Here is a 23,073-nt window from a genome sequence, read left to right as displayed (position 1 = left end):
TGGCCCAGCAGTTTAACAGGCAGCCAGCTATGTACTCCTTCATATTTGGATGTGGGTGAACATCAGTTCAGAGAGACCGATGCACTCAGCAATGGGAGCTCCGTATGGAGGCATTGTGGAGGGGTGTTCACAGAGTAACTCCTTATGAGCTGCTACTGTGCTTGACAAAGGGAACTCCATATTAATGGACTGGGTGGTCAGCACTTGGCTACCGAGCAACACCTGCCACTGAGCAACTCCTGGTGTGCATCTGGCATAGATTAGCTGAGCGGCAGCCTGTATAGCTGTGTTACAGCAGTTGGAAGCACGTGATTGGTGGCAGCTGTGTAGTGCTAGTGGTGACAGTGCTACCTTTGGCAAGGCTTGCACCACCAAGAACCATGACCACCACTGGGGATGGGAGGGAAAACAATTCTGCATGTTTATGTTTACATTGGATTGTTTTCTTCAATTGGCAGAGGTCGTGTAGCTCGCGGGTGAGGAAGGAGGCCACGCACAATACAATGCTGTATGAAGGGTAGTTGGCTCATAGGTCGCTAACTTGTATGATACTATGTGTAGAATATCAGTGGAAATACTTTCACCTGAAATTAGAGGATGCTAGACACAATGATTAAGCAAACAAGTCTAAGATATTGTGCCTACTAAATAATTTGCATTTTTTGTACTATCCAGTGCAACAGAGATAAGCACAAGAAAAGTGGTGTACTTCTCATATTTTGAATCAGACACAGAATATTGTTTTGGGAAATGAAGATAATAAATCAGAAATATCAACGTTTCTGAAGTGGAACTTGGAAGTCTTTGGAATGCATAACAGAGAGAACTGTGGTATCCCTTATGAGGAGATCAGTAGATATTTAGAAATCCTTACTGGCATATTTTTGAGCTAATTCGCTTCATGTCCCAAAACTCAAGTTTACTCGAAGAAAAATTTTTTCACTATACATAGGAAACGAGGAATAACAAAAGTGTCATGCTCCCGTCACAGAGGTTAAAACTTGTGGGCTTTCAAATAATTAATGGTTTAATGGTGACCCTTAACTATGTACCCTCAGACTCAGAGTTGAAATATTAAAACTTTTGGCTGGTTTCATTGTCTAGGGGCTGGGATATGTAGTTGCTGCATTACAAGCCAAATACTGCTGAGTCTACAGTGTACAATATGAATATATACATGAATCGAATGGTCGAAGGTTCCTATCGCTCGGCAATTACGAATTTTGAGTGTAACGTAGAAATTTATAAATGAAAGATTGCAATTAAATAAAATCTGCGGGTACTATTTTTAATGACTTTAAATGATGAGTACAATAGCAGAAGTACCTTTAAGAATGCCATTTATTACTGCAAAACACTTATAGGTGTTGATGGTCCAGCAATTAAATAAAGTATAAGTTAAATAACACGGAAACAATAGATTCCTACTTCACATAATTAGTTACGACCAACAACATAGCTTGCGAGATATTCACTTCTAAATGCATACTACGTCTTCACTGCAGAAGCCATGGAAATCTCACAAGTGCACAAGTTAGCACTACAAAATATTTCTATCTCCCGCAGCCAGGCACAAACTGCTCAACACTCTCCAAGTATTTTCTGCGACCATCCATCGCGCCTTCTGTCCAGCTCTCCCCCCATGTCCTGTGCCACCCGATGCTCCTCTCCCTTTTACATACAGTCCCTCCATTGACTTCGGTAGTCGCCTACCGTAGTAAGGAGTGCTGTGATTGACTAGAGTGCTCCCGCCATGTCTCCTAGCCAATACACACTCTCAAACATATTGAAACACATACGAAATACTAGATTTACATTTAAATAATGTGAAATTAAATAAATATTCTTATGGCTGGACCATAAACACGCTCTAACACACATTATTAAATACATAAGCAAATTAAATAAACATATATCAAAGAAATAGAAGCAAAAGTAGGCCAGTAGTCTAATGTCTCTGTCCTTTCTAAAACAGTAAATATTTGACCAATTTATTCATGAATAGTATATATCGGATATAAACAAAGACATAGATGAATAAATATATTTGTAAGCATGCTGCTACTGTTTTCTCGAGTAACTGTGGAGTACTAATGGCCTGACACAATCAATAGTAATCAGCCACTTTGACCTCCAATAACTCAGGTACTATTCAAGTTAAATGCCTGTAATTCATACCAATTTAGGTTTACACTAATAGTTTTCTAAAGACACGTCAGTCGAGAAAATCAGATGGACTGTTTAGATTTTGGAAATACGTTGCTGGGTGTAACGTGTATAATTTACAGTCGGAGACTAAACTTTAAACTAATAAACATATTGAAAATCTGATTATACCATCAGAATCGTCGTGCAAATAATGGTAATGTACATGTCTTCTTAAGGTGTCATAGTTCCTCTGGCTATTATTAACACTTTGCTGACCAGCAACACCACAGTTGTGTCATGTTCGAAATAGTGGTCAACGGTTGGCGACACCACAGTGGTGTCGTGTGCATAGTATTGCGCAGTGGCCGGCGACACCAGAGTGGTGTCATGAGCGTAGTATTGCGCAGTGACTGGTGACAGCACTTTGCTTTCTTTTTCATTCTGTTGGTGTTTTTTAGGTAACAATAAGTTACACACGTCAACATTTTTTTTTTATATAAATATAAGTACTTGTGTACTTTCATCATGGCAGATGAAAGAGACGATACGATTATTTACGATGAATTCATGGACGTCTTGTCTGACATTCCAGATGACTTGGCCGATTGAGAAGAAGACATTGGATACCAAAAAAATAAAAGTGAAGTAGAATCATCGGAAGATAGTGAAATACGTCCAAGAAAAATTGGCAAACGCTATGGTTGCCAACTGATTTGGATGAATCAGACGAAGAAGAAAGACTATGATTTACTGAGAACCAATAATAAATTTGAAGGATCTCTGGGTCCACACACATTTCGCAAAGATACACAGAGCATCATGGATATCGTAGAATTGTATATTGGGAATGATCTATTTGAATGTATTAGCAACAAAACCAACAAGTATTACAGTCAAAATTGCAATAGAAGGAAACTGGATAAAAAAATGCCGAATTTGTGACGTTACGGGACCCGAACTTAGAAAATGATTTGGACTTGCTATCCTTGTCGGAATTGTAAAAAAAGCAAGGATAAATGATTACTGGCAATGAATCTGTTGATAGACACACAGATATTTTGCAAAACGATGTCCCACAACTGATTCAGACAAATGTTATCATTTTTACATTTTTCTGACAACAACAATAAACCGGATAATGCCGACCGGCTTTTCAAAGTGCAATTCATAATTGATTATTTTTCCAAAAAGTTTAAAGAAACGTTTCATCCAAGTCAAAACATCTCAGTTGATGAAGGAATGATACTGTGGCTTGGACAGTTAAATTTTAAAGTTTACAATCCATCGAAAATTGCGAAATATGGCATACTCATTCGGATGCTGTGTGATTCAAGTACGGGATACATTTTGTTATTCAAGATATATTTTGGCACTGGATAACCTTTAGCAAAAAAAATAGTGATGGAACTATTGACACCTTCTTATGGAGCCGTGCGGTTAAAGGCGCTTCAGTCTGGAACTGCGTGACCGCTGCGGTCGCAGGTTCGAATCCTGCCTCGGGCATGGATGTGTGTGATGTCCTTAGGTTAGTCAGGTTTAATTAGTTCTAAGTTCTAGGCGACTGATGACCTCAGAAGTTAAGTCGCATAGTGCTCAGAGCCAAATTGCACCTTCTTATGGAAAGTGGCATCACCTCTACATGGATAATTATTATAACAATGTAGAACTTGCAGAGAAGTTACTTGAAAAGAAAATTAGAGTTTTTGGAACAATATGACAAATAAAGGCTTTCCTTAAAAATTAGAGCGTTCAAAAGTCAATGTGTTTGATGCTTGTCATCAATGGAAAGGTGGCAAGCGACTGGCGATAAGCCAAGTAATCTGAATTAGCACTGCCGGCGCCAAGCAAATAAATTTGTGTGGATGGCAAAATGTTAATTTCTACATGAACTGTGAAATGCCTGCCATTATGGTTTCACAAAGTCCACCATCTTTGGCACTCCCGGCATACAAATCTTCATCGACACAAAGCACAGTCCTCAACACAGTGTCAACATGGAATTCCCAGCCACGCGGTTGGCTTGGACCATGCACTGGTGCTACCCCTCTTGCTCCGGCTAACGTTCGGGACCACGCAGTTGCTGACAAGCCCCGGCTCGCCGAACCGCCCGTGCGGCCACGCCAACTCCGAACTTAAAATATTTTCAGGGCACCACAACTTGCCCGTTACCTCACACACCTCCACTTATTAACATTCTGGCTTGTCAGAATGTTCAGAAGTAGCACCCTTCAGTTCATATAAGTACGTATAAAACAAATTACAAAGAACAGAATTAAATGATTAAAACTCCAGGCCAATAGTGTTTACAAATTTTTGTAGTGGTCTGGGAGCAGCATGAATTTTGAATTAAACTTAAACCAACACAAATTATGAACGAAATGGCATATTTAAAAAATACCTGCAGTTCAGTTATGCTCGAACAATTTTTTGGACAAGAAATATATTTTTTTAAATGCACTTCTTGTGCCACTCAGCACTAAGGCGCCTTCCTTGCACTAATTTTTCCTTCGCATTGTACATGCTCACATGGATTTAACACGAAGTATTGATCAACTCACATCAGTCTTTTGACTAAGTGCCTCGCAGAAATCGTGTCTGCCTCTGACTTCTGATCTCCACCATTTATCATGACAAATCTGTCTACAACGAAAACCAAAAGTAGAAACCCGTCAACAAACCATTTCCCAAATCCAACCAGGATCCTCACTAAAGATTCCCTCCAGCAGAAAACTACACTTTAGGAACAAAGTCACAAGGCAAATGACTGAATCACTGTAAGCTCAAATTCCCACAAGTTGACTTTAACAAATCCTTCTTACTTCCATGCACCAAAAAATGCGTGCACATACAATTACAATTTTAATACCCTTAAAATTGATCATTAAATTCTTTGCCACACTCTTATACAAAGCATAAATCAATACATATTTTACCTAAACCCAGGAGGTCACTGACCTCCAAGCACCCTCAGTGCTTAAACTTCCCCCTCTTGCATACGTACAGTGCCACAATAAACTAACAAATTACTAATGAATCCCCAAGTGAAACATATAAAATTATCCCTCCAGATTTACTACCACTTATTACAATTAGAACAGCTTTTCATTTCTCCCTTAATAAATCATTCTCTATGTCTGGCCCCTTCTCTCCCAGTTCTAGCGTACACACACCCTGTTCTATCCATCCCTCAATCTCGTATTCATCCCAAAATAATGCATTAAATATTTCCTTTGCCCCTAATTCATTCCTTCCCTTTTCTAAACCCTTAGCAATTTTAAACTCCTCTCCTTTCCACATATGCAGCAGTAATGACCGTAACATTTTACTGTACAAACGCCAATCCGTCACACTAAAATCACACTCCTCCTTCATATACCAATTTATATGAACTTCATTACACAAACTATCCCTATCCAGACTATTTACTTCAGCCCTCTCTAAATTTTCTGTTAGTTCTTCCACACCTTGTGCCAATTCACTACCCACAGCATGCAAAACTTTACAGTTTTTCCCATCCAAAATATCGACACTTGCAGCTTCAACAAAATTACACATCAACTCACTGTTAAACACTTTTATCCTCCTGAAAGAATACATTAATGCCTAAGCCATCATCACCATAAATATTCATCTCAGCAACCTTATCTGCTTATACACCATTTAAATCACTACATAAATTCACTCAGCTTTTCTGAATTGTGCAGGTGGGAACTTTCCTTGCAATACATCCTACATTCCCGTAACCCTCCTGTCCTCAACCTTTGTTAGTCACTGTCCTCACACATCCCTCCCCCTCCCTGTTCCCATTCCAACACTACACAGCCGTCATTTCACCACCACACCTAGTCTTTTATTTTCTCTCCTCTCCACTACTTACCCCCTCCCCCCTCCGCACCTTCTCTCCTGCCCTCCGTCTAAACTGTAACACTTGACTGCCCGCCACTCCCACCATACTATCCCTCCCCCTCCCCGCTCCAGCCTCCTCCTTACCCCCACCCAATTGCCACTCCCATCATGCACTGGTGCTGCTGTTCACAGTGTGGTCTCAGATCTCTGAGACTGCTGATGTGTGTGCAAGTTGCGTTTGTGTGTGTGTGTGTGTGTGTGTGTGTGTGTGTGTGTGTGTGTCTGCTGCTGACAAAGGCCTTAATGGCCGAAAGCTTTAATTGTGTGAATCTTTTTATTGTACCTATCGCGACTCAGCATCTCCGCTATATGGTGAGTACCAACTTTCCTCCTCTGGTATTGTTACATTCCATCCTGGATTTTCCATTGTTTAACTTTACGTGAATCGTACACAACTTAATCCTCCGCCACTACATTACACAAATTGCTGCTATTTTGTCGTACAATTTTGGGACTTCCAGACTTGCTACATTCCACTGTGATTGGACAAAAAGCAGCACACACTGCCATTTCTACACACCTGTCATCCAGATTAACCCCCAATCCTATTTTACATACATTCTCACTTTCACACTCTGACAAACATTTTAGATTGACACATTCATCAATAAGTTTCGTTTCGCCTCCATACGTGACTAGAATCCGTAAATTCCTTCCTCCGAAGTTGATACTAGCTTTTACATCATGACATAAATTCCATTGCTCTGTTCCTTTAAACAGAAATCATCTACCTCCACCGATACATTTTTAACTGCAACTGCTGGCGAGATCAGTGCTAAGCCTCCCTTAGTAACATTGTCGCTTTCTACTAAAACACAATCACCCTCACTTGCAGCTGGCGAGACCAAAGCTACACCACTTCACTAACATCGATGCTTTTTGCCGACTCACAAATACTTGCAACTACAACATCTTCCTTACTGCAATTGCTACTGTTTGCTAATATCTTTTCAGAACTCTCCAAACAATTTGCTTTCAAAAAATTCATCCCCTCTGTAACTTCTTTTTGAACCACTGAATCTTTGCATTCATCACCATTCACACACTCATTCATTACACATTCATAAATTACATCGTTCCCCGCAAATTTATTCCCATTACTTTTACTTAAATTTCTCACAAATCTATGCTTCCACCGTTCGCGCCTGCTTTTATTGAAAGAGCGACCTATATAACCTTTCTCTTTAACATGCTCCATATTACGTATTTGTTGTCTTTCTCCAAACCTACCAACATTTCTACCATCAGCATTGTCTCCAGTCCTTCTCATTGCCTTTTCAGATCACCATCTCCAAATTCGAGATGTGGCGAACATCAGTTTCCTGACTGGTTGTTATGCGATTGCACTTCGCGCGAATTTCCCCCATCAAAGCTGCATTCTTTACTTGGGTCCCGTCCACGGAAGTTATCACTCCCGTCTGTTCTCCAACCATTCTGCTCATTCCAGCTACTATCTCCCTGAGAATTCCTTTGATTTCTCTCACGATTATTATTTTGTTGATGATTATTTGGATTCCCATTTTGATAACTACCACCAGGTTGGCTTGGAGGTTTGAACTTCAAAGCCCCCTCTAATTTTTCTACAAATTCTAGAAATTCGTCCACGGAATCACATGAACAATGGACAAGGTCCCACTGAAAATTATCGGGTAATCACCTTTTTAACATGGTGATTTCAGTTAAAAACCCCAACGGATGTTTCACATGCATAAGCTTGCCAGTTCACGCTTGTAAAAATCTCTCATCGTCCCATTACCGCACATGTAACTCAGCCCGTTTAAAAATTCATTTTCGATGCTCATCTGTTTTGCATCGCTCCAGAATTTATTCAAAAAACACATTTCGAACTCTTTGTATGATTCGCACGAACTACATTTAACATTTGCCTAAGACTGTGAGTCTCCCTCCAAATGCTGTTTAACGTATTTCATTTTTGCTTCGTCTGACATGCCATGAACAAAAGCATCCCTGCATGCAGCCAAGAAATTTACTGGGTGATACCTTCTGTCATCTGTGTAATGTTTCACAGATCCGGTATTTGCCCAAGGGCCTGTTGGAGGCTAAAGAATTTAAATCACTTTTTATCTGTTGCATTTGTTTTTTAGCTTCATTTTCACTAGTGATACTGGACTCTATTTTATCTTTAATTTTGCCCACTTCTTTCTCCCCCTCAACTTCACGATTGGCAATGTCACTAATTGCTAAGTTTATATTGCTTTTATGAGCATCTTGTGCTTTTATACATTTGCTTACTTTGCCCCTAATGTTCCATCTGTATCTTATCAATTTTTTCCCCAAGATCTTTTTCCATTGGTTCGATTTTAGATTTTACTATTACAACTTCGCCTGTAATTTTCCCCATATCCACTCGGACACATTTTAATTTATCATCAATTGCTTTTTCAAGGTTACCCGTAATTTTTTCAACTTCTTCTTTTATAGCAAAGCCTATTTCAGTTCACATTGTACCCATATCAGACCGAACTGTATCCATAACTGTTTGCAATGTGCCCATATCTGTTCGCTGTATACCTGTATCTGTTCAAATTGCACTGATATTATTTGCCATTGTATTCATATTATTTCACAATCCCTGGATCATTTGCATTAGCTGAGACATCATATCTCCCCCCATATTCATTCCCCTTGCCTGAATTCCTACTAGTTACACTTTCGCACTCTGATTTCAGACTAATCAACTCACTTCCATTTTCAGAATGACACATACTAGGTGACTGTTTCGTATTTGCGAGCTCTATAAGTGGAGCTTGAACTTCAGAGTTAAACACTATCTCACTATTTGCACAGGCACTTATCTGATCTGAGATGGTTCCCTCCGCCATGGTGATGCCACTAGTTGTAGTGGAAGTTGACATTGAAGACTGCCCTGGAGTACTCGAAGACACTGCCGTCGTACTGCTGTTGAACTGCGTCCGCCACTGGAGAAGTCGCCTGATGTAACTGTAGTTGCTGCTGGTTACCACACTTTCCAACCGTCTCCGATACTGCTGTCTGTTAAACCCACCAACTGTTACCGTTCCCTGCACTCAACTTATTTAGACTCTGAGCCCCACGCAAACTGCCTTTAACTTGACAGATTAGGACCTCTGTTGAGAGCATGTGTTAGTTGTGAAAATTACTATATAATTTCACTATTTCCAGAAACCTACTTGCAGAAGGAAAAACCGATATTACATTGTGTTTTGTGAGAGGCTCACTCTACAGAAATCTCTACTGGTTTTGCAAAGGTTTTTACACTTCACATAGTTTGCTGAATAACAGAGAGCAAAGGAATTACCACTTTACAGGACTCAAATCCCAGAGGAGAAACCTCCAATTGCGGGCTTTCAAATAATTAATCCACCACCACTCCGTCTTCAGGCCGCAAGTGGCCCATCGGAACCATCTGACCGCCATATCATCCTCAGTTGAGGATGCGGGTAGGAGGGGCGTGTGGTCAGCACACTGCTCTCCCGGTCGTTATGATGGTTTTCTTTGACCAGAGCCGCTACTATTCGGTCGAGTAGCTCCTCAGTTAGCATCACGAGGCTGAGTGCACCCCGAGAAATGGCAACAGCGCATGGCAGCTGGATGGTCACTCGTCCAAGTGCCGACCACGCCCGACAGTGCTTAACTTCGGTGATCTCACGGGAACCGGTGTATCCACTGTGGCAAGGCCATTCAAATAATTAATGGTGGCCCTGAACTATGTACCCTCAGACTCAAGAGCTGAAGTATTAAAAGTTTTGGCTGGGGTTTCATTGTCTAGGGGCTGGGATACATAGTTGCCGTATTACAAGCCATATACTACTGAGTCTGCGGTATATAATATGAATATACACATGAATCGAATGGCGGAGGTTCCTATCAATCGGCAATTGCGAATTTTGAATGTAACATAGAAATTTATAAATGAAAGATTGCAATTAAGGAGTGCTGTGATTGACTAGAGCGCTCCCGCCATTTCTCCAAGCCAACACACACTCACCAACATATTGAAACACATACAAAATACTGGGTTTACATTTAAATAACTTGAAATTAAATAAATATTCTTATGGCTGGACCATAAACACGCTCTTACACACATTATTAAATACATAAACAAATTAAATAAACATATATCAAAGGAATAGAAGCAAAAGTAGGCCAGTAGCCTAATGTCTCTGTGCTTTCTAAAACAAAGTAAATATTCGACGAATTTCTTCATGATTAGTATATATCGGATATAAACAAAGACATAAACGAGTAAATATATTTAGAAGCGTTCTGCTACCATTTTTTCGTGTAACTGTAGAGTACTTATGGCCTGACGCGATCAATAGTAATAGGCCACTTTGATCTCCAATAACTCAGGTACTATTCAAGTTACATGCCTGTAATTCATATCAATTTAGGTTTACACTAATAACTTTCCAAAGACACATCAGCCGAGAAAATCTGATGAACTGTTTAGATTTTGGAAATTCATTGCTCGGTGTTACGTGTATAATTTACAGTCAGAGACTAAACTTTAAACTAATAAAGATATTGAAAATCTGATTGTACGATCAGAATCATCATGCAAATAATGGTAATGTACATGTTTCTTCTTAAGGTATCATGATTCCTCTGGCTATTATTATTTTTTGCGTGAACTGTGAAATGTCTGCCATTATGGTTTCATAAAGTCCGCCATCTGTGGCCCTCCTGGCATACAAATCTCCTTCATCGAAACAAAGCACAGTCCTCGACACAGCGTCAACATGGAATTCCCAGCCACGCGGTCAGCCTGGACCACGCGCTGGTGTTTTCCCTCTTGCTCTGGCTAACGTGTGGCACCATGTGGTTGCTGACGGGCCCCGGCATGCCGAGCAGCCTGTGCGGCCACGCCAACTCCAAACTTACAATATTTTCAGGGCGCCACAACTTGCCCGTTACCTCACAAGCTATCTGCTCAGACTCCACATAACATGTTGTTGTTGTTGTTGTTGTTGTTGTTGTTGTTGGCTTCAGCCTGAAGACAGGCTTTATCCAACTCTACAAGCGAAGCTGTCTTGTGCTAGCCTCTTCATCTCTATAGAATCACCACAAACCTACGTCCTCTGGAATGTGCATACTGTATCCAAGCTTTGGTCTCTCGCTACTGCCCCCCTCCCCATTCACCAATGCTTGCTTTACATATGTACGAAAACTTACACGCTATGTCTCAAATGTCTGTCAAAGACAATTTTTAGGCATACATTTTCAAGAGGATTTGAAGTGCGAGAGAGATCTTAACAATGTAAATAAGAAACTGAATACATGTATGTATGCTGTTAGGTCTCTCACTCAAAATAGAAGTTTCGTATCAGTGTTGACAATGTACCTTGAGCATATCCAGTCACTGCTGATGTATGGAATCATTTTTAAGGGAGTTTTACAGTTTAAAAAATTAAAATACAGAAAAAGATTATCAATAATATTATGAAAAGGATATATTGCTAATCACCATGTACATCTACTTAATTATTCTTCAGTTCACAATTAAGTACATGGAAGAGGGTTCCTCGAACCAGCTTCAAGATACTCCTCTACTGTTCCACTTGCGAACAGCACGCAGAGAAAATGAACATTTAAATCTTTCCGCATGAGCTCTGATTTCTCTTATTTTGTTATGATGATCATTTCTCCCTAAGTAGGTGCTTGCCTAAAAAGTATTTTCACACACTGAGGAGAAAGTTGGAGATTCAAATTTCATGAGAAGGTCCTGCCACAGCAAATACGCCTTTGTTTTAATGACCGCCACACCGATTGATGTGTCATATCCACAGCACTTTCTCCCATGTTTTGTGATAATACAAAACAAGCTGACGTTCTTTGAATTTTTTCAATGTCCTCTGTCAAATCTACCTGATGCACATCCTGCGTGGCCCAGTAATACTCGAGAAGAGGGCAGACAAGTGTAATGTAAGCAGTCTCTTTAGTAGACCTGTTACCTTTTCTAAGTGTTCTGCCAATAAATCACTGTCTTTAGTTTGCTTTACCCACAATATTATCTTTGTGACCATTCTGATTTAACATAATGAAACTTTCCCTCTGCAGCGGAGTGTGCACTGATACGGAACTTCCTGGCAGATTAAACCTGTGTGCTGGACTAAGACTGGAACTCAGAACCTTTACCGCGAACTGTGGTGAGTCGTTGGAGGAAATAGTGTCTTTTTATATCGTAGGGTAGGTTACAGGTAGTAGGCAGATGGTGTTGGCCTATGAGAGCAGACATTCTCTCAGTGGGGCACAATAACCAGCCACAATGGTGGGTCCTGGGTGGTTGGGTTTATGGACTTTAGGGTGCAAGAGGGAGGTAGGATTGAGGGGGGGGGGGGGAGAGAGAGAGAGAGAGAGAGAGAGAGAGAGAGAGAGAGAGAGAGAGAGAGACCCAGGTGAGAGGTTTTGAGATAGTCCTAAGGGTTTGAAGAAAGAGTGGAGATCCTATTGGATTCGTGGAACGAAGTCACTGTGGCAGGGTTTGTAGGTAGATGAACCTGACAGCTGGCAGAGTCCGTCCGCCAGCTAATCTTTGCAGTTCAAAACCACAGTGGATGAGCCTTTGTGGCATGTAGGATTGTAAGGTCAGGATCTGTTTTTATGTGGTGGATTGTGGTTGTTTCTGTGGATGTAAGGTTAGTTTCCATGTTGAGGTTGTTAGGGAATGATGAGAAGGCAAGGTTTGAGGTTAAAAAATTCTGGAATGTTATCAGGAAGTGATTTGGGGCAATGGGATTTGATCGTGGTTGGAAGGAGTGAACTGAGTCAGGCATGATTTAATGATGGCTTTGTGTTGAGTCTGATAGAAGTGGTTGGTAGCAAAAAAGTATTTCCACTTTTAGGGGCCAGGAGAAGAGGATAATGTCTTTAATGAGTCCAGCATGACAGAATTTGGGAGTGGAGCAGAAGGTAATGCCTTTGGAAAGGACTGATACTTCTGTGGAACTAAGGCTTTTGGAGGAGTAGTTCATGACTGTATTTCAGGTCTGCTTAGGTTCTGGATTTTGTATAGTGGTGGGAGTGAGTTTCTGAGGTGTGAGAGATTTTGGAGGCTGTTGTAGAGGTGGTGGATAGCAGTAGTCCAAGGCAGGAGTAGGTGGGGAACAAGCTGTAGAGATTTTAGAGGTGGTATTGTGCATGTTGCTTTATTTATGAGAAATTGAATGCAGGAATTTGGGATTTCAGAAAGAGAGAAGTTTATGTATGAAGAGGGAGTATTGCAAGTAGATTTGGGTCTGATTTACATGTAGTAGGCAGGTGAGGGCAATTGACTGACAGAATTTGGACAGATAGAGGTCATTATGGAAGGAGGGGCTGCAGCTGGAGATGGGTAATTTGATGATACGGCTAATTGGTGAGATTCTATGATCTAGGTAACTATGCAGGAACAGTTTGTGGAGTAGGTTCTGGCAAGGAATAAGGAAACTTTTCTGTATTGGTCCGGAAGAAAGGAGCAAGGATCCGAGGTAGGGGATTAAAAAAGTTTAATATGTAAAAATATATCTGAAAAACTCTTAAAAATATGCGCAAAAACTCACCAAAGGACAGAATGGATGAAATATGGGGAAAAGAGGTAAAACCTGGGGGTGTAGAGCCAATAGTGAAAGGCCAAAACAAACTAAAATTGTTGTGAAAACACAATGAGATTAAAGAGAAAAATAAATACAAAACAATAATGTGGAATGCAGATTGGTGAGTGGGTATGTGTTAAGAGAGGAGACAGCGGATGTAAATGGATTAGGTGAGGTTAGTATGAGCATGCTGGAATAAGGAAAGAGAAAGGAGGGGGTGGGGGGGGGGGGGTCGGTTGGTACTTAAAGGTTCAAGAAGTTTGTGTGGCACAGGGGGGTATGGAAAGTAACACACAAAAATGTGTGAGAGTGAGGCAGGAGGAGTGATCAGTCTTAAGGTCTGGTCATGTGATCTATAATCTGTTCATCATAAGAATAAACCTGATGTAAACATTGTGCTATGTATTCTTCCACGTTTGCTGGAATCTCATTGGATTTCTGTTTCACGTGAGACTGTAGCCAAGGTGCCTCGATTACTGTCAGGTATGATAATAAGGGTAAATTTTGTGCTGTGCCTTACGCCCACATCGACGTAGTGATAATAGGGGACAACAGCTTTACCAGTGCATTTAACTCGGACAGCACTGGCCGGTCAGCTGGTACAGCTAGCCTGCAGTGTGGCCAGCTGCAGTTCACAGTTAAAAAGAGACAAGCAAAGGAGCAATACAACTTTGAATGTCATTTAATTTTTAAGCAGAATGAAATAATGCAAATCCCCCACAATATGCTCCTTAGACGACTTGATGAAAACCACAACACGTTATCGTTTTTAGCTAAAGTACTACTGTAATTTAAAAAAAGAATGCTGAAAAGTCCTGACTTGAGCAGTGAGTAATTTTTCTGCATAAGCTGTGTGTAGCATAGGAGAGTATTGAAGGATTTCACTGTATAGTTAAATATTGAAGGCACTGAAGGTATTATGTACAGTCAGTCGTCTGGTAATCTCTTAGCTCCTTCCTTATCCAAATCCAAAAAATACATTCCAGTTCTCGAAGTGTCACCTGCTATGTTGATAACAAGCCTATCAACAACAGAGTCCACAAAGCCAACCAGGCACAGCATTTTCTCTTCTTCTTCTTTTATGACGGGCCGTTCTGTATCTCGCCAGCATTCGGCAGTGATGCATGAAAAAGCTGCATGCATTAGTTCCAGTATGTCTGGCAGCTTAACTGCCTTGTTACTTCTCGGGCCAAATCCCGCAGCTTGGCTCCAGATCAGTTCTGTTGGGTTCATATTGTAGTAGTACAGTATCAAATGTAAAAATGCAGTATTTGTATGATGTGCTCGATGCTGCGAAAATGATTGTTTTTCATTTTTCTACGATACTTATCTACCTTTGTGGTATAAAATGGTGGACGTAGTCCAAATGAAGAGGATTTGGTTTTTCATTATTGCCTTGAAAAATTAAATTTTGATGTTTTCTTAATTTAAACAACTTTTATGAACAGTCTTTCATAAAACATCGATAATACGAATTTGTATTTGAAATGGAATTTCGCGTCCAATATGTAATTAGAAACAAGATGATGTGCATTATTCATGAAAAATGATGAGTTTTATAATTACGAGATGTAGGTATTTCAAATTGAATGAGAAAAAAAATGACACTGGGGAGATACAAACCAACGCACGAATAATCGCATTTGGTTCACTTTACATTACACTACCGATTGCGCTACACGTTCAGTGCAGGTTTGTGAATCAACTGCAGTATATACAATGCTGGGAAAATTTTAAACCAATTCAGACCACAACCTAGTGATGGGAGAAATACAAGTGAAGTTGAAAAAAGTCCGGAGAGGTAAAGCAAAGGAAAGACTAAACATAGAAAGACTCAAAGAGGTAGGAAAGGCATCAGATTTGGAGAACAGATTTATGGAAAAATGGCAAAGAGGTAGTGTTGATGAAAGTGTTAATGACAAGTGGATAAAAATGAGGGAAGGACTCATGGACTCTGCCAAAGAAGTACTAGGAATTAGAGTATCCCAAAGCACCAGGAAAGAATGGATAGCAGAGAACATGTTGAAAAAGATGGAAGAGCGCAGAAAGTGGAAAAGTGTAGAAACTGAAGAAGGCAAAAAGAGGTACAGGAAACTGAATAATGAATTAAGAAGAGAAACTGAAGAAGCAAGAGAAAAACGGATGAAACAGAAATGCGACGAAATAGAGAAAATGGAGAGAGAGGGAAAGTATGAAATGATGTATAGACTGGCTAGTGAGATAGTTTTTGAATGTAAAAGAAAGAGGAATAACATGGAAATAGAAAGAGCGGATGGTACTCTAGCAGAAGAACCGCAGGACGTTTTGAACAGATGGCAAGAATATATTGAATGTCTGTATAAGGGGGATGAAATGGAAAGCGAAATTAAGGTTGAAGAGGAGCACTATGTGCCGGAAGGTGGAAAGGGATTTACCATTTTGGAAGCAGAAGTAGAAAAGGCGCTGAAGGAGATGAAGAATAGGAAGGCATGTGGAATAGATTATTTGCCAGCAGAACTGTTGAAGAGTCTGGGAAACAAGGCAAGAAAAGAAATAATCTACCTCTGTAACGAGATATATGACAAAGGGGAATGGCCTGAGGACTTCGCTGCAACAGTTATGATACCAATAGAGAAAAAGAGAAATACTAAAAAATGTTAAGAGCACCGGACCATCAGTCTAATTTCTCATGCAGCTAAAGTCTTGCTGAGAGTGTGGAATAGAAGGTTATATGGCAAGCTGGATAGAGGGATTGCAGAGGAGCAGTTCGGATTTAGAAGAGGAAAAGGAACAAGAGATGCTATTGGCCTGCTAAGAACTATAGGTGAAAGATATATGGAAAAGGGTAGAGAAATCTTTGCTGTTTTTATGGATTTAGAAAAGGCTTTTGAGAGAGTTCAGTGGAACAAGCTGATGGATATCTTGAAGAGGAAAGGAGTAGATTGGAAAGAGAGACGACTGATACAGAATCTATATTTACATCAGAAAGTAAGGATAAGGATTGGAAATGAAATATCAGAAGGAAGCAGCATTGGACGAGGTGTTAGACAAGGTTGTTGCCTTTCCCCACTGTTGTTTAATGTATACCTTGAAGAGATTATTGTGAAAAGTTTAGATGGGAAAAGAGGAATATGTATTGGTGGAAAGAGAATAGAATGTATAAGATTTGCTGATGACATGATATTAGTGGCAGAAAGTGAGCGGGCAGTGAATAACATGCTCAAAGATCTGAATGAAGCTTGTGTGGAATATGGGATGCAAATAAACACAGCAAAAACAAAGAGTATGGTCATCAGTACAAGACACAGACAGTCCAATATTAATCTACCATTAGCCAAGTAAGTGAATTTAAATATCTCGGAAGCACAATAACTGAAGACTTGAGATGTCACTCGGAGGTGAAAACTCGAATTGCCATAGTGAAGGAGGCATTCAACAGAAAGAGGAGACTCTTATGTGGCAAATTAGATAAAGGACGAAGGAAAAGGCTTGGCAAATGTTTTGTCTGGAGTGTGGCACTATATGGGGCAGAAACATGGACACTGAGACGAGATGATGAAAAAAGGTTAGAAGCATTTGAGACGTGGATGTGGAGGAGAATGGAGAGAATAAGCTGGATGGAAAGAGTGAGTAATGAAAGAGTATTGGAAAGGGTTGGTCAGAGAAGATGTCTGCTGAAGGTTATAAGAGAAAGGAAAAAGAACTGGTTGGGACATTCACGGAGAAGGGAGTGCTTGCTAGTAGATGCTTTGGAAGGATTGGTTTGTGGGAGAAGACTGAGAGGAAGAAGGAGATACAAGGTGATAGACGACTTAAAGGAAAGAGGAAATTATGCAGACCTGAAGAGGATGGCAGAAGACCATACAGCTTGGAGAACTACCATGTGAAAACCTGCCTTTAAGCAGAACACTGATGATGATGACCGATTGCGCTACACGTTCAGTGCGGGTTTGTGAATCAACTGCAGTATATACAACGCTGGTAAAATTTTAAGCCAATTATCTCTGTAAATTTATTAAAAACATTAAGAACGGCCTATTTCTTGGCACTCTTAACTGTGTTCCATGCGTGTGTTTCACTATGGAACGGAAAGCAGCCTCAGCCATTTTCATACTGCCCATTAACAGCGCGACAATCAGAGCACAACAGTGCAGAGACTGTGACTGTACATGATTTTTGAAATAAAAACTACTTGGCTAAACCGTGATTAAGAAAACATTGATGGCTGTTAATACATTTGAATATCTTAAATTTTCATTTAACATAACTTAGTAATAAGATATCTAATACATAATTAGGACCTACTTCCAAGAGTGTAACAACTGTTACACCAGTGTACGTGTGCTATGGCTTCTGACCAGTCGTCACGTTTGTGTTTGTTTGCATCAGGTTTATTCTTATGATGAACGTATTATACAAACTAAGCTGCAACCACTGTGCTGCTTTACAAGGGTATGGCCAAGAGACAGCTGGACCATCCAGTTGCATATTTCCAACACACATGCTTCACTTCAGTGACTGCTTCCCAGCGTGCACCAACTGGATCCTTCCCACCAACACCAGCTTTTCTAATTTGCACAGTTGTGTACTCTCCCTGGAATATATCACATGTTCCTCCTGGCCTCAACCTTCGTTAGTCCCTGTCCTTTCCCCATCTGTCTGCTTCCCTCTTCCCACTCCCGCACAACTCAGCCTTCTATTCCACCAATGCACCCATTAGCTTTTTTTCTCTCTCCTCTACTTCTCCCTTTTTCCACCACCGATCCCCCCAAACCACCAGACTGCACGTAGCAGCCTTACCTTGTTGTCCCCTCCATATCCCTGCATGCACCCACAGGCAGCTCTACACTTTCCACAAGCCCTATCTTGCTATCCCTCCCCATTGAGTCCCAGCCTCTTCCCTATCTCTCAACCACAGATTGCGTTCCTACCAGGCGCATTTGCTGTATGCATTCCAGCATCTGTGACTAGAGACAGTGGTTTTGTATGTGTGTGTTTTCTACTTTAGAAGGACTTTTGGCCAAAAGCTCAAATGTGTAGCAGTCATTTTATTGTGCTTGTCATTATTCCAGCCTGGATTTTCCATTGTTTAAAAAAGATTATCAGGGTGGTAAAGGAACCTCACTGCAGGGATTCCTGTAGACCCCTTTTTAAAAGTCTGATAATATCCCTGCTTTGTTTGTATAAATATGAAATACCAATTTTTACAAAAGGGAGCTTCTTAAAAATAGGAAACATCTTCAAGCATAATTATGATTTACTCTCATGTGAAACTAGACAGAAGCTTAACCTACACATAAACATAGTAAGTACAAAATTATGCAAAAGAGGAGTACATCCTACTAAAGTTGTGTTATGTAATGATATAGGCCTTCTTACTTAAAATGCATACTGACATCAGGATCCATCCTACCAGCACCAGCTCTTCTGAATTGCACTGCAATATATCCTACTTTCCCCCCCTGGTCTCAGCTTTCACTAGTCCCTGTCCTTCACTCGCCTGTCCACTTCCCTGTTCCTCCCAGTCCAGTGCTACCCAGCCTACATAGCCTTCTAGTCTATCAGTGCATCCACAGTCCAGTCGGTTGTTCCCCCACCCCCCCACCCCTTGCACCAGCCATGTTTACTCGAGTAACTAGGTGCAATTAAGAACAAAACACTATCTGGTGACTGTCATCTGACAAAACAAAACAACCCAATACAATGCTTGTGTGGCGGTTGCCGGAACTACAAACTATTGCACTACCAAAGATGAGACAACTCCATCAATTAGTTTGCCAGTTATGGACTTTTAAACAGTGGATACATTTTTTTGGACCCCTCTGTATACACAAACAATGCATTATGTCAGTTTACATTATTATGTACTGTACTTTGATTGTGTTGAAAATGCAGTCTCACTTAATAACTACAAATTAATTATGTTACTTGAATTGCATATGATCTTGAACGGTGGGTGTACATCAGTTATTCCGAAATCAGTTCGTTATTAATAAAATTTGTTGACCGTAGTCATTCATCCCAGCGTCTCAAAAACTTTTTTATTTGTAGGTAGACTAACTATTTAATAAAAGTTCAGCACATTTGATTTAAATTATCCACTATATTCGTGAATGAAACTAGTAAAAAGTGTGTCCCTTACAAAAACTGGAACAAGACTAACTCAACATGGCTTTTGTCATGTTGCTTATATAACAGTTTAACAATCACATTTAGAGTTTAGCATTGCAACATAAGTATTTTTGTAAAAATACAATTAAAACTTTATGAATTTATACATTTTATGTGTGTTGAAAATTGCAAAATGAAATAAACAGTTTCTTTAGTTGGCTGTCGTGTTTGTTATGCAATGCAAACAAAATGTGCAAAATTGCATAGAGCTAAGTTAATTGATAATGCTTTTTGATGGGTACACAGATTACTACAAAAATGGTGCATCAAAAGATGCTAACATATTTTAAGTATTCTTGTATCAGATGCTTTTCATAGAACTAATAACTTGTACAGAGCAAAATTGTTATGTCTTAATTCTAAGACATAATTTAACAATTACCAGATTGATGCGTAATCGGTTAATCTGATGTGCTGGCTGTGAGGTACAGAATTATTTAAATATAACATATCAACTGAATTAAAGTAACTATAATCACAATTACACATATGAACTAAATTAGTTGGTGTTCACACAAAGTTACTATAATATGCAACTTGAGTATCAAATATTCCGGAATCATAAGATATAGAATGTGTGGTCCCACTCTGCTGTGTTACAATAAATGCAAGCAGTGTACTTAAAATAATTTACTGTCCTGAGTAAAACATGAATAAAAAACTTAATAATATTACTATTTATGTTGCAGGAAATACTGATGTGTCGTGTGGTATGGCCACGTTCAGTAGCTGACCATGGTCCAAATACCCCACAGCAGCTTGCTCGATTTTGTGTACAAGAGGTCCTGCTCAAAAGATGGGTCTCTTCCCAAGAACGAGAAGAACTTGATAGAGAGGAGATTATTGAGTAACTGTTACACAGTTGTTACTATCATGATTCAATGTACATACATATTACATACAACAGTGTAACAATGACTTAAAAACTGAACAAACATGAATCCAAGTGAAGTTCGTGATATGTGGGCTTAATTTATCTAATCATCAATACAATTTAATTTCCCCCACACAAAAAACCTTCCTTTTGTCCATATGCCTGTATATTGACTGCAACACGGGAACGGGATACAGTACAAGGCGAATGGGTAGCTATGGGAAATGAAATAGTAGTGGCAGCAGATGACCAATAGGTAAAAAGACAAGGTCTAGTAGAAATCCTTGGATAACACAGGAGATACTGAATTTAATTGATGAAAGGAGGAAATATAAAAATGAAACAAATGAAGTATGTGAAAGGGAATACAGATGTCTAAAAACTGAAACTGACAGGAAGTGGAAAATGGATATGCAGGAATGACTAGAGGACAAATGTAAGGATATACAGGGTGCCCCACATAAAACTGGTACACCTTCATGTACCAGTTATTCAAATGTAGTCGAATACCTTGTGAAGTGGCAACACTGTCTCAGATGTTGGCTACACTGCATTTTGTTGGAAAGTTGAGTGCAGCTGTGTGTTCATACACCAATTGCTGTAAAAAGCTGATATTTTCGAGTTGTTGTAAAAATGGGACAGTTTGCATTAGGACTGCGAATTGATGTCGTGGAGTGTTACATAAAGACAGGGTTCATCAAGGAATGTAAAGAAGTGTTTGAAGTGGTAGCAAGCTCCCCATGACCAGCACTATTCAAGATCTTTATATGAAATGGAAGGCTGTAGGATCTGCTCGGAATGTGCAGACGAATAGGCAACCGACAATGAAGACCTTTGAAACTCTAGATGGAATTCGCATGGACACACTGAGAAATCCTAGCAAGTTGATAAGGATGTTATTGCAGCAGGTTGGTGTACCTTATACATCATGTCATTGTGTACTAAAAGATATGAAATTAAAAGCCTGTTGTGTGACAAAGACCTGAAATTTGAGGATCGGGAAAAAAGAAAAGAGTTCATCATTGTAACTGGCTGTTAACATCAATTAGTAATGGTTAACTTGACTCCTTGCTTTACTTCATGTCAGAGGAGTCCTGGTTTCATTTGTCCGGTTGTGTAAACTCTCAGAATTGCAGATACCGGTCACAGGACAATCCACATACACTGAAGAGCCAAAGAAACTGGTACAGCTGTCTAATATCATGTAGGGCCCCTCTGAGCATGCAGAACTGCCGCAGTATGATGTGGCATGGACTCGACTATTGTCTGAAGTAGTGTTGGAGGGAAATGACACCATAAATCTTGTAGGGGTGTCCATAAATCCACAAGAGTATGAGGGCTGAAGATCTCTTCTGAACAGCCTGTTGCAAGGCATCCCAGATATGCTCAATAATGTTCTTCTTTGGGGAGTGTGGTGGCTAGCAGAAGTGTTTAAACTCAAAAGCGTGTTCCTGGAGACACTCTGTATCAGTTTTGACTGTGTGGGGTGTTTCACTGGCCTGCTGGAATTGACCAAGTCTGTCGGAATGCACAATGGACATGAACGGACGCAGGTGATCAGACAGGATACTTACATACATGTCACCTGTTAGTGTTGTATCTAGACATATCAAGGGTCCCATATCACTCCAACTGCACATGCTCCACAACATTACATAGCCTTCACCAGCAGGGTCCATGGATTCAAGAGGTTGTCTCCATAACCGTACACATCCATCCACTTGATAAAATTTGAAATGAGACTCATCCGACCAGGCAACATGTTTCCAGGCATCAATAGTCCAATGTTGGTGTTGCCAGGCCCAGGTGAGGCGTAAAGCTTCGTGTTGTGTAGCCATCAAGGGTACACGAGTGGTCCGTTGGCTCTGAAAGCCCATATCGATGATTACGTCAGATGGTTCTCATGCTGACACTTGTTGATGGCCCAGCATTGAAATCTGCAGCAGTTTTGCAGAAGTGTTGCTTTCTGTCATGTTGAGTGATTCCCTTCAGTCACTGTTGGTACCGTTCGTGCAGGATCTTTTTCTGGCTGCAGCGATGTCGGAGATTTGATGTTTTAGCGGATTCCTGATATTCACGGAACACTCGTGAAATGATCAAATGGGAAAATCCCCACTTCATCGTGCTACCTCAGAGATGCTGTGTTCCATCGCTCAAGTGTTGACTACAACACCATGTTCAAACTCACTTAAATGTTAACCTGCCATTGTAGTAGCAGTAACCAAGCTAGCAATGTGCCTGACACTGGTTGTGTTATGGGCATTGCCGACCACAGTGCCATATTCTGTCTGTTTACATATCTCTGTATTTGAATATGTATGCCTATACCAGTTTTTTTGGTGCTTCAGTGTGTTCTGCATGAAGAATGCCCCCACTCAGAGAAGGTAAGTATTTGGTGTGCAGTGTCTGGCATGCACA

At 40.3% G+C, this 23,073-nt stretch overlaps 1 protein-coding gene across 2 annotated transcripts in view; it reads left to right on the top strand.

Annotated features, from left to right (window-relative positions):
• Positions 1-20,740, top strand: part of LOC124777429 (tRNA-splicing endonuclease subunit Sen2) — a 49,159-nt gene extending 28,419 nt beyond the window's left edge. The window contains exons 4-5 of one of the 2 annotated variants that reach the window (XR_007015728.1): positions 12,118-12,206; positions 20,471-20,608. Coding sequence is in view for 1 of the 2 variants with exons in the window: in XM_047252829.1 (XP_047108785.1) it covers positions 20,471-20,632 (162 nt within the window). In the remaining variant the exon portion in view is untranslated. Of the gene's footprint in view, positions 1-12,117; positions 12,207-20,470 lie in introns of both variants that reach the window. The other variant, XM_047252829.1, reaches the window with a different exon arrangement.
• The last annotated feature ends 2,333 nt before the right edge of the window (positions 20,741-23,073 follow it).

This window comes from Schistocerca piceifrons, chromosome 2 (assembly GCF_021461385.2).
Source record: "Schistocerca piceifrons isolate TAMUIC-IGC-003096 chromosome 2, iqSchPice1.1, whole genome shotgun sequence".
Classification (NCBI taxonomy): Eukaryota; Metazoa; Arthropoda; class Insecta; order Orthoptera; family Acrididae; genus Schistocerca; species Schistocerca piceifrons.
This window is presented reverse-complemented; position numbering and strand designations above follow the sequence as displayed.